Source organism: Chlamydotis macqueenii, chromosome 1, assembly GCF_036417535.1.
Source record: "Chlamydotis macqueenii isolate bChlMac1 chromosome 1, bChlMac1.mat, whole genome shotgun sequence".
NCBI classification, from domain to species: domain Eukaryota; kingdom Metazoa; phylum Chordata; class Aves; order Otidiformes; family Otididae; genus Chlamydotis; species Chlamydotis macqueenii.
In genome coordinates, this window is record NC_141556.1 from 213,653,257 (window position 1) to 213,666,665 (window position 13,409).

A 13,409-nucleotide genomic window follows, 5' to 3' on the forward strand; every position below is an offset into this window, starting at 1 on the left:
TCCAACGGAGTAAACAGCCCCATAATGAGTCTTAATCAAATCTTATCTGGCACAAAGACCCTCCTGAGGGTTGTAGATATCCTAATGAAGAGACAAAATGCGTCCCCCCGTAATTGAGCGGAACTAGCAGTAATTGCTGTGGAGGCCCCAGGACCTTCCAGAGCACAAACGGGAATTTCTCCCACCATCATTCAGAAAAATAGTGTCAGTCCTGGGACCAACTACACCGCTTGGTGAGACTCACGCTGGGCTATCAAAGTGTCGCAGCCTTCGGTTTGATAAGAGACAAAATCAGATCAGAGGGACAATCCAAGGAACTCAGGGTCCAGGATGTAGGCTGAAAGAAGGATTACAGAAACAAAGGAAACAGCTTCCACTTTTGTTTTCCCTTATTTCTGCAACACAGATCATGGAATCATGAATAGTTTGGGTGGGAAGGGACCTTCAAAGCCCACCCAGCCCAACCCCCCTGCCAGGAGCAGGGACATCTCCAACCAGATCAGGTTGCTCAGAGCCCCGGCCAGCCTGGCCTGGAATGTTTCCAGGGATGGGGCATCCACCGCCTCTCTGGGCAACCTGGGACAGTGTCCCACCACCCTCAGGGTAAAAAATTTTTCCTGATATCCAATCTGAATCTGCCTCCCTCTATTTTGAAGCCACCACCCCTCGTCCTGTCCCAGCAGGCCCTGCTGAAGAGTCTCTCCCCACCTTTCCTGCAGCCCCCTTTGGGCACTGGGAGCCGCTCTCAGCTCTCCCCGGAGCCTCCTCTTCTCCAGGCTGAACAGCCCCAGCTCTCTCAGCCTGGCCTCACAGCAGAGCTGCTCCAGCCGTCTCAGCATCTGCGTGGCCTCCTCTGGACCCTCTCCAGCAGCTCCACGTCCTTCTGCTGTTGGGGGCTCCAGAGCTGGACGCAGCGCTGCAGGGGGGTCTCCCCAGAGCGGAGCAGAGGGGCAGAATCCCCTCCCTCGCCCTGCTGCCCACGCTGTGGGGATGCAGCCCAGGGTGCCGTTGGTTTCTGGGCTGTCAGCGCACGTTGCCGGCTCGTGTTGAGCTAATACATAAAGCTCAGTATGTACACACACCCAATATCAGTAATTCTGTCTAAATCAGTTGCACTTCCAATGCTGCAGGTGTTTGGTTTTCACATACTGGAAGGAATTAAAATTGCACTACAGAAGAAAATTTTTTTACTTGATGCTTATACAGTTTATTCTTCTACGGACTGTATGTGTGCAAAAATCTCTTGTCTAATTAATGGTTCTGAAATTACTTAATAGTGCCACTTAGAGGAGTGGGGGCTAAGAAGGGTTGAAGCAAAAAGGCCATCACTATGTAAAAGAGCTTACTGAATTCACTTACCAGCTTTTCTTAAAAAAAAAAAATCTATACTAACTTATGTGGCAAGATATAAAAGTCACAAACACAAAATGTTTTACCCTGAGGGTGGTGGAGCACTGTCCCAGGTTGCCCAGAGGGGCAGTGGATGCCCCATCCCTGGAAACATTCCAAGCCAGGTTGGCCGGGGCTGTGAGCAACCTGATGTGGTTGGAGATGTCCCTGCTCCTGGCAGGGGGGTTGGACTGGGTGGGCTTTGAAGGTCCCTTCCCACCCAAACCCTTCTGTGATTCTATGAAAATGGTTTCCACACCTACCATTCCAAAACTCAAGAGACAACAACAGGTCTTTGAAATACGCAGTAGGAAACTTGTATCAAAGCGAAAGGAAGAAAACCAGGGACAACCACTCAGCCACTGGGCCTTCCCAAGCTCCCGTACGTGGCATTTTCACCATGTTCTGTTGGAACGCAGCACACGTGTTCAGTAGGAGGAAGGTAAGGGATATTTTAGCTACGACACACCGGCCAGCACCGGAAAACCAGGGAAATCCATTATTTGTCTACATTAGCTTTCTACCAAATACCATAAAACACATCTCAGAGAAAATTATTCATGCTCTCCACCTCTTGGGAGTGCTGTTTGTTATTTAAAATGATGCAAATATACGACTCCGCATTCGCTCCTCATTACATTGAGAAGGGCAGGTGATTTTCTCCCCCCTTGGCAGCTTTATGAACCACCCGCCTGGCTCTGGACTTCTCACTCAGCAAGTTTCTCAACGCAGTGATATCCATCCCTCTGCTTTTGGGAAAAACCGCTGCCTTCTACAGCACGCTCAGCGTTTATTTCTCATCTTACATCTCTTTTTTTTTTAAATATATATAAACCTTCCACTTTTTGGCACTTTCCTTCTATCCTCAGTTGTATTCTGTGGCCGCGGCCAAGGCAACTTGCAATTTTATCTCAAGCTCTTTAAAATCTCTCAGAAAAGTCAACCTTCTGCTGGGAGAAAGTCCTCATGTGCTCTCAAATGTCTTCGCTGCACGTGCAGAGACAGTAGCTGGCCTTTGTGCTCGCTGTACCATTCATACGGGCCCACGGCTTGATTTCTACCCGAGATCCTTCCTAGCCGTTACTATCGCAGCATGCACCTTCAAAGTTCTACATTTCCAGAATTGCAATCACTTCAGCTCTAGGCTGATTTAAATTGTGCCTTTTATAATATTTTCGTGCCAGAACCTTCTCCTCTGCAGCTTCTTATCTTGATCTTTCCTTTCTCCTCCTGCTTTTATCTTCATTCCCACGCCCTCCGTCCCTGTATATTCAATCATTAACTGTATATACATCGAGGCACTCTGGAGTAGGGTCTGTTTGGAATAGTTCACTCAAAAGAAAAGGCTATTGCATCTTAAACCACTTTCTGGTAAAAGAGCGTGCTCTGGATTTGTTTTAAAGAGAGGCTAACATTTATCACATCAGTAGGAGGAATAATTTCACTCTGCATTTTCTAACCTCTTGAACTGTAAATCACATTCCTAATTACATCAGGTACTCTGAGTATCTAGCAGTATGAGAAGCACTTAACTGAAACAATTACATTTGCTCTACAGTTTTAATTAAGCAACCCGCTCAGCTGCAGAGTAATAGATTCGTTCCTCTGGCCTGCAGTAAGTTTTTTGAATCACTGGCCATGAAAACGGTTCACTTTTACCAGCCCAACACTGGCAGTCAAGTATGAAGCTAGTTTATCTTTTCATGAGTCTTAACCCAGGAGAGGTCCATAAAGCTCTGTAACCGTTTCAAAAGTACCTCAGAGTAAAAGTAGAAAGAGATATAAAGATTATTTCAAATGTTTTCCCACTGACATTACAAATTAATAAGTATATCAAAACTTATTCTACGACAGAAGACACATCGGCGTGTGGCAGGTCCTTCTAGAAGCCAAAAAGCATGAAGACAGAGTTATGATCACCATTTTCCAGTATTAACTCCTTCACCCAGAAGGGAAACTAGTAAACGTGAGATTATTTTTTCTCTATTTAAGACAAAGCCCCTAAATATACAGGTTCTTGACCTTTGCACAGGAGAAAACGCAGCAGGTTTAATCACTCCTCATCAGGAGGGTTTTTTAATATTCCTCTTCTAATCTCGAGCCTTTCATTAAGTTGATTCAATGATTTGAGTAGCATGAAATCAAGGAAAAAACCAACATCTTCAAATTCCCTGATTTTTGATGCTGAAAGCTTACATTTCCACAAACAAAGTTAAATAGCTGTAACAGAAATCCTTCCGTGGTAAGAAGCTGAACATGCCAAGGTAATTTCCTTCTTACCTCAGCCTTGCGAATGCTCTCTCTGGCTTCATCTATTTTCTGCTCCAGTTCTGCTCGGGTTTGCTCAGACATCATGGGTCCATGGCATTCTAGCTCTTCAAGCGTCTGCCAGAAATAAGAAAACACATCACAGATGCAGGGAGTGCTAGCAAGCCACTTACACGGTAAGTATTTACGATAACTCGGGGATTATCGTTTGAGTAGATGCTGGGTTGATCAGCAACAGTCCATTCCAGGAAAAAAAGATGAGGAATGTTAGAGGAATGTTTCAACATCTTCACGAAAACATGATATTGTGGAACGAATTAATTCATCTAGATGGTGATATTCACGTTTTAAATGGGTACGTTGGTCCACGTCTTTGTCAGGTTGAAAAAGAACATCTTAAACGCGGAGTGGGAAGTTGCTAATGGTAGCCCTGCTGCAGGGGAAGCCAAGACAGGTTTGCTGCTTTTACAGGAACATCGTGTGCAGAGGAGAACTTGCTGAGTCACAGAAGATACGTTGCAGTTTCTGAGCTTAGAGTCATGGAATGGTTTGGGTGGGAAGGGACCTCCACAGCCCACCCAGCCCAACCCCCCTGCCAGGAGCAGGGACATCTCCAACCACATCAGGTTGCTCAGAGCCCCGGCCAACCTGGCCTGGAATGTTTCCAGGGATGGGGCATCCACCGCCTCTCTGGGCAACCTGGGACAGTGCTCCACCACCCTCAGGGTAAAAAATTTTTTCCTTCGATCCAGTCTGAATCTCCCTCCCTCTATTTTAAAATCATGTACAAAAGCATGTGACTGCACAAATCGTCACCAGGTATGTGCAAACCCGCGCCTGGTCAGTGACTGCTTACACATTTTGTGTTAAACAGTCTTTGGAGAAAGCGCAGGAGGAGCATCACGTGCTAGGACCAGGATCCAGGATGCCCCCTCCTTGCTCTGCGTGTGCTTTTCCTATCATATTTTGGTTAGACTCTGTCAGTAACCTCTGTCTGATGCTACTACTTCTCTTTTTGCTAGAGAGTGACCCAGGCTCAGCAGGAGACGGGTAAGGTGGCAAACGCCTACTCTGCTCTTGCTTCTTCCATTCCCCTTCGTAGTCTGAGGGACAGCTCAAATCCCTCAAGTGGAAAATCCCCCACTTCCCGGGCAATAACGTTGTAATATTGTAATTTTACAGTATTACAGACGCTGTAGCACAGACACATCCTCTTTAACAGAATTTAGTGTAGTCTATGCAAGTCAGGCTTGACCTGCGCACGTGACACCGAGGGTTTTAGGCAGAAATTAGGAAAACACCTGAAGCTCCAGTCAGTATGTCCAAATACAGCCCCAGGTTCTTCTAGCCACACGTGTAGAAATAAATTTATCAATACACACTTAATTTTGTGTCTTCGCACCAGATCTGAGTGAGCATTACTCATGGATTTTCCTAGTGTTGAAAAGACTTTTGATTTCCAAAGGAATATAAGTTTTTCTACGGGTAATATATACATGATACAGTGGAGATAAGAGAATCCCTGAAACTTCAGTTTGAATAAAAGGATGCTGTGTAGAATTGAGGCAAGTCTGGAAGTTATCCACAGTAAAACAGAAGCTGTAACTTCAGATTTATGTGGGAACAACAAAATGTATTGATGAACCAAAGAGAGGAGCTACTGTCCTGGCAGATTGAGCGCACCATGCCAAGAGGGGCTAGGATGAACATGGCAGGTGGCCTGGAGAAATAACAGGACAAAAATAATCCCTGGGTGCTTGTAGCAGCTCCTCTTCCATGCAGCGGGGAGCTGCAACAAATAAAATCTGCAAATGAATGTTTTCCTAACCTACCCGCTGACTGTGGACGATGTTTTTGTGCTCCCGGGCTACCCGGGTAGCCCATTTCCGAGCCTCCTTGTTGAGGCTGTGCTCTTCAGTCGTTCCAGTTTCCGATTCCAGTTGTCGACTCTGGAAGAGAAAACAAGAGAATGAGTCACGACACAGACGTGGGGCTTCCTCTGTAGATATGATATTCAGTGAGAGGATAACTTTGTGTTATATATAAAACAAGAAAGACTCAACAAAACCATGACTTGTGATGGTACCATGTTGCAGGAAGCCAACTATGAAAGCGAATCAAAGTTCAAAAGAAGTCACAACGCAACGCATCGGGAAAATCAGCGGGACACTGAATGCCAGACGCAGTTCTACGGCCATGGAAGACATTTGCGATGAACAGAACAGAAATACTATTTCACCCATACCAAAGAGATGACGAATAACTGGCCAAGGATGTCACCTAATTTCTAAAATAAACATGCATTATAGGAAGCAAAGGAGGTCAGTCTTTCTGTAATTTCTGCTACTGCCACAGCATTTACATACAAATCTCGGTGTTCAGGATGCGAATCGGTCTCTACCTTCTCACTGAAGTCGGTTTCCTGATATTCCTTCTCTATTTGTGAGTATTCTGCACACATTTACTGCACCCAGGCTGCACACGGATGAGTAACTCAATAACGATTAAGTAGGAGAGAGTCCAACAAAGGGCCACGAAGACGATGAAGAGGCTGGAGCATCTCTCCTAAGAAGAGAGGCTGAGAGAGCTGGGACTGTTCAGCCCGAAGACGAGAAGGCTCCGGGGGATTTCATCCATGTGTATAAACACGGGAAGGGAAGGTGCAAAGAGGACGGAGCCAGGCTCTTCTCAGAGGTGCCCAACGACAGGACCAGAGGCATAGGAGGTTCCCTCTGAACATCAGGAAACACTCTTTCCCTGTGCAGGTGATGGAGCACCGGGACAGGGTGCTCAGAGATGTTGTGGAGTCTGCATCCTTGGAGACATTCAAAAGCCACCTGGGCATGATCCTGGCCAACCAGCTCTGGACCAGATGATCTCCAGAGGTCCTTTCTGATCTCAACCTGTCTGTGAGTCTCTGATTTTTTTTTTCTAAGCCAGTCTCATACTCTTTCCACCAGTAAAACTAGCTGTGAGAAGACAATATATGCACTACACCTTCCTGGCACAACAGAACAGATTCTCACAACATACATCTCAGTGGTTTCTTCGATTTAAGTCAATCAATGCTCCAAAGGGGATCCTCAAGAACAAATCCTTTTCCTGGATCACTTGTTGACCCACGCACATCTCACCACTGAGACAGTCACTGCAGCCTGGAGCCACTCTGAATTCCTTTTTTTCACAAGTCCTCTTTGGGCTGATATAATCTTGCACAAACTTTGAGATCAACTGAAAAAAATCCCGTTACGAATTGTCATAGAATCCTAGAATCTTAAGGTTGGAAGAGACCTCCAAGATCATCAAGTCCAACCGTCAACCCAACACCACCACGTCCACTAAACCATGTCCTGGAGTGCCACATCTACACGTTCTTTGAACAGCTCCAGGGATGGTGACTTCACCATTTCCTTGGGCAGCCTGTTCCAGTGCCTGACCACTCTGTCAGTGAAGAGTGAGTATCACTCAAGAAGAAAGAGTACGCTTAGTGCTGCTCAAAACAAACTGAGGTTGCGTACGCATGTGTGAAAGAAATTATTTCATGAAATTCCATGAATTTCTCACTCTCTGTGGTTCAAAAGACAGGATTTTTCTTTATCTGGTGTAGCTGGAAACCAGAGAAGATCCCACAAGGATGCAAAAGTTGTTTAAGAAGGAGAAATTCAAGGTTGGCCAGCAAGAAAAGGATAAGAGAGCAGAAAGACAAGGAATTATTTTCAGGATAGGTGAGAAGCCTCCAGCTGATGCACAAGAAGAGACGGTGTTATTGGGTATTTCAGCAGGCAAAGTGGTACGACTTGTGTCAGGGAAGGACGACAATTTTAACACCACCATTTGGTACAGAGTAGAGTAAAATCAAGAGACGTTGGGAAGCAAACAGAAGTGATTTTTGAAAGCAAGACTTTTCTGCCTTTAGATGACACTGCTCTCACGGGAGCAGCAATATTGCTAACTTACGCCAACATCCTATCAGAAGATTTTATTGAAAATGAGCAAAAATTGGTTTAGTGGTTATGTTGTTCAGCTACGCTCCTTTTCATCCAAATTCAATCTGGCCTTTATTCTTCTTCATCCTTTTACTACAAGGGAGCCTGGGGTAGCAGATTCAAGGGGTTGTGAAGGAGATGATTTCCAACGGTGGAGGCGAGAGAGGGCAAGGAAGACAACCCCTACGCACAGACACAAACACACACTCTCCCACCAGAAACCAACGGCACCCTGGGCTGCATCAAGAGCAGCGTGGGCAGCAGGGCGAGGGAGGGGATTCTGCCCCTCTGCTCCGCTCTGGGGAGACCCCCCTGCAGCGCTGCGTCCAGCTCTGGAGCCCCCAACAGCAGAAGGACGTGGAGCTGCTGGAGAGGGTCCAGAGGAGGCCACGCAGATGCTGAGAGGGCTGGAGCAGCTCTGCTGTGAGGCCAGGCTGAGAGAGCTGGGGCTGTTCAGCCTGGAGCAGAGGAGGCTCCGGGGAGAGCTGAGAGCGGCTCCCAGTGCCCAAAGGGGGCTGCAGGAAAGGTGGGGAGAGACTCTTCAGCAGGGCCTGCTGGGACAGGACGAGGGGTCATGGTTTCAAAATACAGGGAGGCAGATTCAGATTGGATATTAGGAGGAAATGTTTTACAGTGAGGGTGGTGGGACACTGTCCCAGGTTGCCCAGAGAGGCGGTGGATGCCCCATCCCTGGAAACATTCCAGGCCAGGTTGGCCGGGGCTCTGAGCAACCTGATGTGGTTGGAGATGTTGGGGTTGGACCAGATGACCTTTGAAGGTCCCTTCCAACCCAAACACTTCTGTGATTCTATGATTGTATGATCTTGCGGTGGTGAGCGCTGGGGCCTGCAGAAGGATGAGGAACATCCCATCAGGCGGGGAAAAAAGCCAACAGTTACATTTCAACTCATCACAAGCAAGATGGTGCTGGGATATCTGAACAAAGAAACGGGGATCCTGGGACTTTTTAACATCATCTGGGCTGAAAAATAATCCCACCATGATTGCATGTTTTTTACTAAAAAAAAATTCCTATGTTAACATATTTAATTCCCAACAAATATCAAAGCTATTGTCTGACATCTGGCGTAACGGAAACTCTCCGTACCGAAAGCGCCCGTGAAAGGAACAGTTGTGAAGCCATATGCAGGGAATAACTTATCCAGTTGGTTTTTAGGGGGTTGTTTATTTTTAATTGTGGTTCAATAATTATTTTGGGGGATCACTGACCACGAGCTTGAAATACTACGCACACAGATTGCTGCAGCAGCTGATGCCAGACACGTTAGGACGGGCTTACTGTAAAGGCTGTAGCTCTGTTGTTCCCCATCTCTGGAGGGGGTTTTGGTTTTTTTTTTTTTTCTTTTTTTTTTGGAAAGACTGAAATCTGAGAAGTTTTGTTAGATGTCAGTGATTAATAGAGCTTTGTTGTTCCTAGTGCCTGATGATTTTCTATTAAGCACTTTTGACATACTGCAGAGATTAAAAACCACAGATATGTTTATTTTTTAAATGTTAATCTTATTTCTTAAAAAGCTTTTAATCTTCTCACTGAAATTAATTTTGAACTTAGTCTGGTATATTTTGTTCGTGGGCTCCCATTCCCACCCTCATAACTATTCTCATTTGCCTCAGCTATCACAGCAGCCGCATTCACACCCAACTTTTCAAAAAAATCCACACTGCATTCTGCTGTAACGAGAAACATATAAAAAATGCTCTCATGAGGTGAAAGAGCACCTTTGGAATCAGCTCTGACGCAGAGAAATGGATTTCATCGATATTTTCAACGCAATATAAACAAAAATCTTTCTCTTCAGTGGTCACTTCTCTCAAGTGTTACCTCTGCTCTCTGCTGTCGTTGCTACAAATTATTTGGAGTTGTGCTTAAACAGTGTTTTCCGACTGTAAAAATCAGAATACTAACAGCGTGCACTCTGAAGTAAAATAAAACAACGAGGTAGTGAGCCAATTTCAGCTCATTGTACTGAAACTACAGCAGAAACGATGGTAACATCCAAGCCGGGATAAGAGAGAAAGTGACTCCAGGGTGCGGACTTTCCCTTTTCTTCAAACTAGATTTCCAATATCAACCTCAAACACGAGCGTTGTATCTCAGATCTTTTTTCACCCATGACTGGGGTGGAGGGTATCAGGTAAAATTGGTTTTAGCCATGTTGGCCACGCACAAGACGCGCAGTTGCCCAGGGAATTTATGTCTTTGCGAGGCTCCCACTTCGCATCCACTGGACATTTCTCATCTTGAATGCCCGTACTTCTCCTCAGCAATAATTCCTAACAGAATCACAGAATCATGGAAGGGTTTGGGTGGGAAGGGACCTTCAAAGCCCATTCAGTGCAACCCCCTGCCAGAAGCAGGGACATCTCCAACCACATCAGGTTGCTCAGAGCCCCGGCCAACCTGGCCTGGAATGTTTCCAGGGATGGGGCATCCACCACCTGGAATTTCTCCCCACCTTTCCTGCAGCCCCCTCTGGGCACTGGGAGCCGCTCTCAGCTCTCCCCGGAGCCTCCTCTTCTCCAGGCTGAACAGCCCCAGCTCTCTCAGCCTGGCCTCACGGCAGAGCTGCTCCAGCCCTCTCAGCATCTGCGTGGCCTCCTCTGGACCCTCTCCAGCAGCTCCACGTCCTTCTGCTGTTGGGGGCTCCAGAGCTGGACACATATTCAAGATATTCTTCTGCATACGATAGTGAAATTCATCCTTGTTCTCACAATCTGTCCACAAAACTTGTACATCCACGTGACGAGGGGTGAAACTGCAAAACTTCCCACCGATCCTGCTGAGATGCTGTCTCTCTGCAAATTACAGTGAGAATTTTCTTTTTCATGGCGATAAGCTGTCATACAAATCAGATTTGGCCGCATTTTTGATGTGCACGCTCAAAGAAAATGACAGCGTCAGGAATGTACAGGGGAAACTACAGTCGCAGGCGACACGGGGATGAAAAACAGGAAAAAAGACCGCCAAAGTTTAGTGTCAGCTCTTTGCCATCACCCCCCGACACTCTGGACATGCCTTTTGCCGTCCGGCTCATTTTCTCACACGATAACGCACCGTTCAAGGCAAAAGAACCTTTTCCAAACAGGAAAGAAGAGAAAAGCTGGGTAATTTCCTTTTTATTTTGCCCCGTTCGTACAGGGACAGCGTGTTTTCAACGCAAGAGACTGCTGCGGACTTAATAAATTTATCGCTTGCCTCGTGGGAGGATGTTTGGTGATTAAACCGGCACGACACCAAACAGAGCCGCAGCTGCCGGGTCAGGTCGGCGTTCGCCGACTGGTCTTTCTCGTGAGGGTAACAGGATTTCTAAAGATCTTTTCATTTTTTTCCTGTTTGTAAAGGTCGTTTTGTGAATTGATTTATTGAAAGGATTAAAGCTGGTGGGGAATTTGTCAATGATTTCTTACTGAATACTTGAAAACCAAACTGCTTCATGATGGGAAAATGGTTTGTTTGTAAAAATTTTTAAAACTTTTTTGGAAAAAAATAATTTCTGTCAGTTATTAATTGAGACACTGAAATAATCTAAAGAATTTAGTAACATGAACAAATGTAGAGCTCAAAGCAATGTTTTAGATAAAGGAAAACAGCTGACTGATGCAAAATATTTCGTAGCGAGCGTCTCTTTGCGCACACTCAAGAGTCTACACTTCAGCCAGCGTTACTACGATGTCAGGGAAACAGAAATCCCGAAAATTGACGGAAAACCATTTCACAGCCATCCTTCTTAGGAACAATCTCTTTTGGAGGTGCTGACTGTGTGTTGAGAGTATTTTGAAAGTAAATTGAGTTGCAGGTTTTGCAGCTGCCTCAAGGACTGCATGGCAATCCGTTCTGCGTTACTCTTTGGCAACAGCTCTCCCCTCATAAAACCCAATTTTGAGATGGAAAACTAGAATTTCTGAAAGCCTTCAGAGCTTTTCCTAGAGCCAACTTCCACATCCAGATTGTTTGTAACATTCTTCTTCCCTACAACATTCACAATTTAATTCCAGTAGTATTTAAATGCTCCAAACTTTGACCCCAGTCACAGTGGATCGGGTGAGAGGCCACAATTTGCTCTTGGAAAAGGCTGATACAAAACATTTGATTAACTGTTATTAATAATTAATTAAACATCACTTCTATTTCTTTCCGTGCGTTTTCTTTTCTTCGGTGTGAAAATTATCATGCATAACCCACAAAAGCCAACCGATAATCTCTGCAGATCATCTCCAAGGAGATTATGTGGCAAAAGAATGCTTGATAATTGTTCTTCAACTAAATGTTGTCTGATTAATTAGAAAACATACAATTTCTGACAAATTCAAAAGCCTGAGCAAAAGCCCTCGTTCTCTTGTATTTGTTGGTTAAAACTGGTGAACGTGTAACGTGTAATTGCCCAGGTGAGATCCTGCTCATCGCCTTCCGTAAAGCTGCGGACGTGACGCAGCACAAGCAGCGCACGCGTACGGCGTCAGACCACACAGGTGCCATGTCAAAGAATCACGTAATTTTGTAATGCTCAAGAGTTTAATAAAGAGTGGATTGCAGTTGTGTTCTGCACGGGGACAGCCCTCTGGAAAAAGCCCAAAATGAAATGAGTAACAGGACTGCGTTTCATCGGTGCGTGCTAAGCACAAAAGCAAAGTGTGAAGCTGACACCTATAAATAACACAGTTAAATTGCTTTTCCTTAACCGAAATCTCACTGTAGAAGCTTTTCGCTTTTTTTTTTTTTAATATATGCGTTGTGCATTCTGTTGCCACCTCTACCTGAGCGTAAATCCAGCATCCCAAGCCACACGCGCACCGCTAACGGCCGAGCGTAAATACCACCGTGTACCTCTGCTATTGTCATTCTCATAGCACTGACAGGGGAGGGCTCGATATCCACCAGCTGAACCGCGTTAAAACTCTAGAGGCAGAGACGGCACAGGGAGGAAAACACACAGCAGCACAGGTTAGAGAAGCAGGGGACAGACCGTTAGAAAGATTCTGCTCGCTGTAGTTAAGAACTACCTAAAACTTCACTGAATTAACTGACTCTGCGCAAGGGAGGTGCAAGAAAAATCAAAATCACAGTTTGTTAAAACGGAAAGACAAGGGAAATTGTGTTACAGGTGTTAATGTTTCTGGAAAAATCATCCTTAGATATATATTAACAGGGTTCTTGAATTTAATCACCTGAACTGGAGATCAAGACATTTCCGTCCAAGCCAGTTTATGAATGAATTCAAGTAATAAAAAGCTGCACAAGGTAAACTTTTTTTTAAAAAAAATCCAGACCTACAGTGTTATTTCTTAAAATACCATTAGTAGTGTCGGTGGGACATCAACAATTCACGGTAACAGAAGTGCTGTTTGGAAATGTATTTCCATACTACGATTTACTCAGTTTTCACGTCGTCAAGGATTGCTTTGGAAGCAACACATGCACCAAGCCAATATCTTCCGAGATTATTTTGGAATGCAACGTTCTAACAGTATCCTTTCTAACAATAACTTCTTAGTTGTAACTATACACATCCATTGAGTAATCTGGAGGTGTGTGGACACTTCATTTGGCACAGCACCACACATGTTGTAGCCTACTGTTAGTGACTGTTATGAGAATCTCAGCAGCACGATAAAAGCAAACCAGATTTAGTAAGAATTACGCTGGAAGCAGAGAAACACAGGCTGCTAGTCACAATCTGGAAGCGAAAAAAAAAAGATTCTGCTCTTCTGTGGATGGCGCTGAGCCTGTTTGATGCTTTTCTTACC

General features: G+C 45.2%; 1 protein-coding gene across 2 annotated transcripts in view; it reads right to left on the reverse strand.

Moving 5' to 3' along the window:
- The window catches only part of FCHSD2 (FCH and double SH3 domains 2), a 154,290-nt gene that overhangs the window by 19,060 nt on the left and 121,821 nt on the right, over window positions 1-13,409 (reverse strand). The window contains exons 11-13 of one of the 2 annotated variants that reach the window (XM_086739763.1): window positions 12,490-12,561; window positions 5,490-5,606; window positions 3,670-3,774 (exon numbers count right to left, since the gene is read on the reverse strand). In XM_086739763.1, coding sequence (XP_086595889.1) covers window positions 3,670-3,774; window positions 5,490-5,606; window positions 12,490-12,561 — 294 coding nt within the window. The remainder of the gene's footprint in view (window positions 1-3,669; window positions 3,775-5,489; window positions 5,607-12,489; window positions 12,562-13,409) is intronic. The other variant, XM_086739764.1, reaches the window with a different exon arrangement.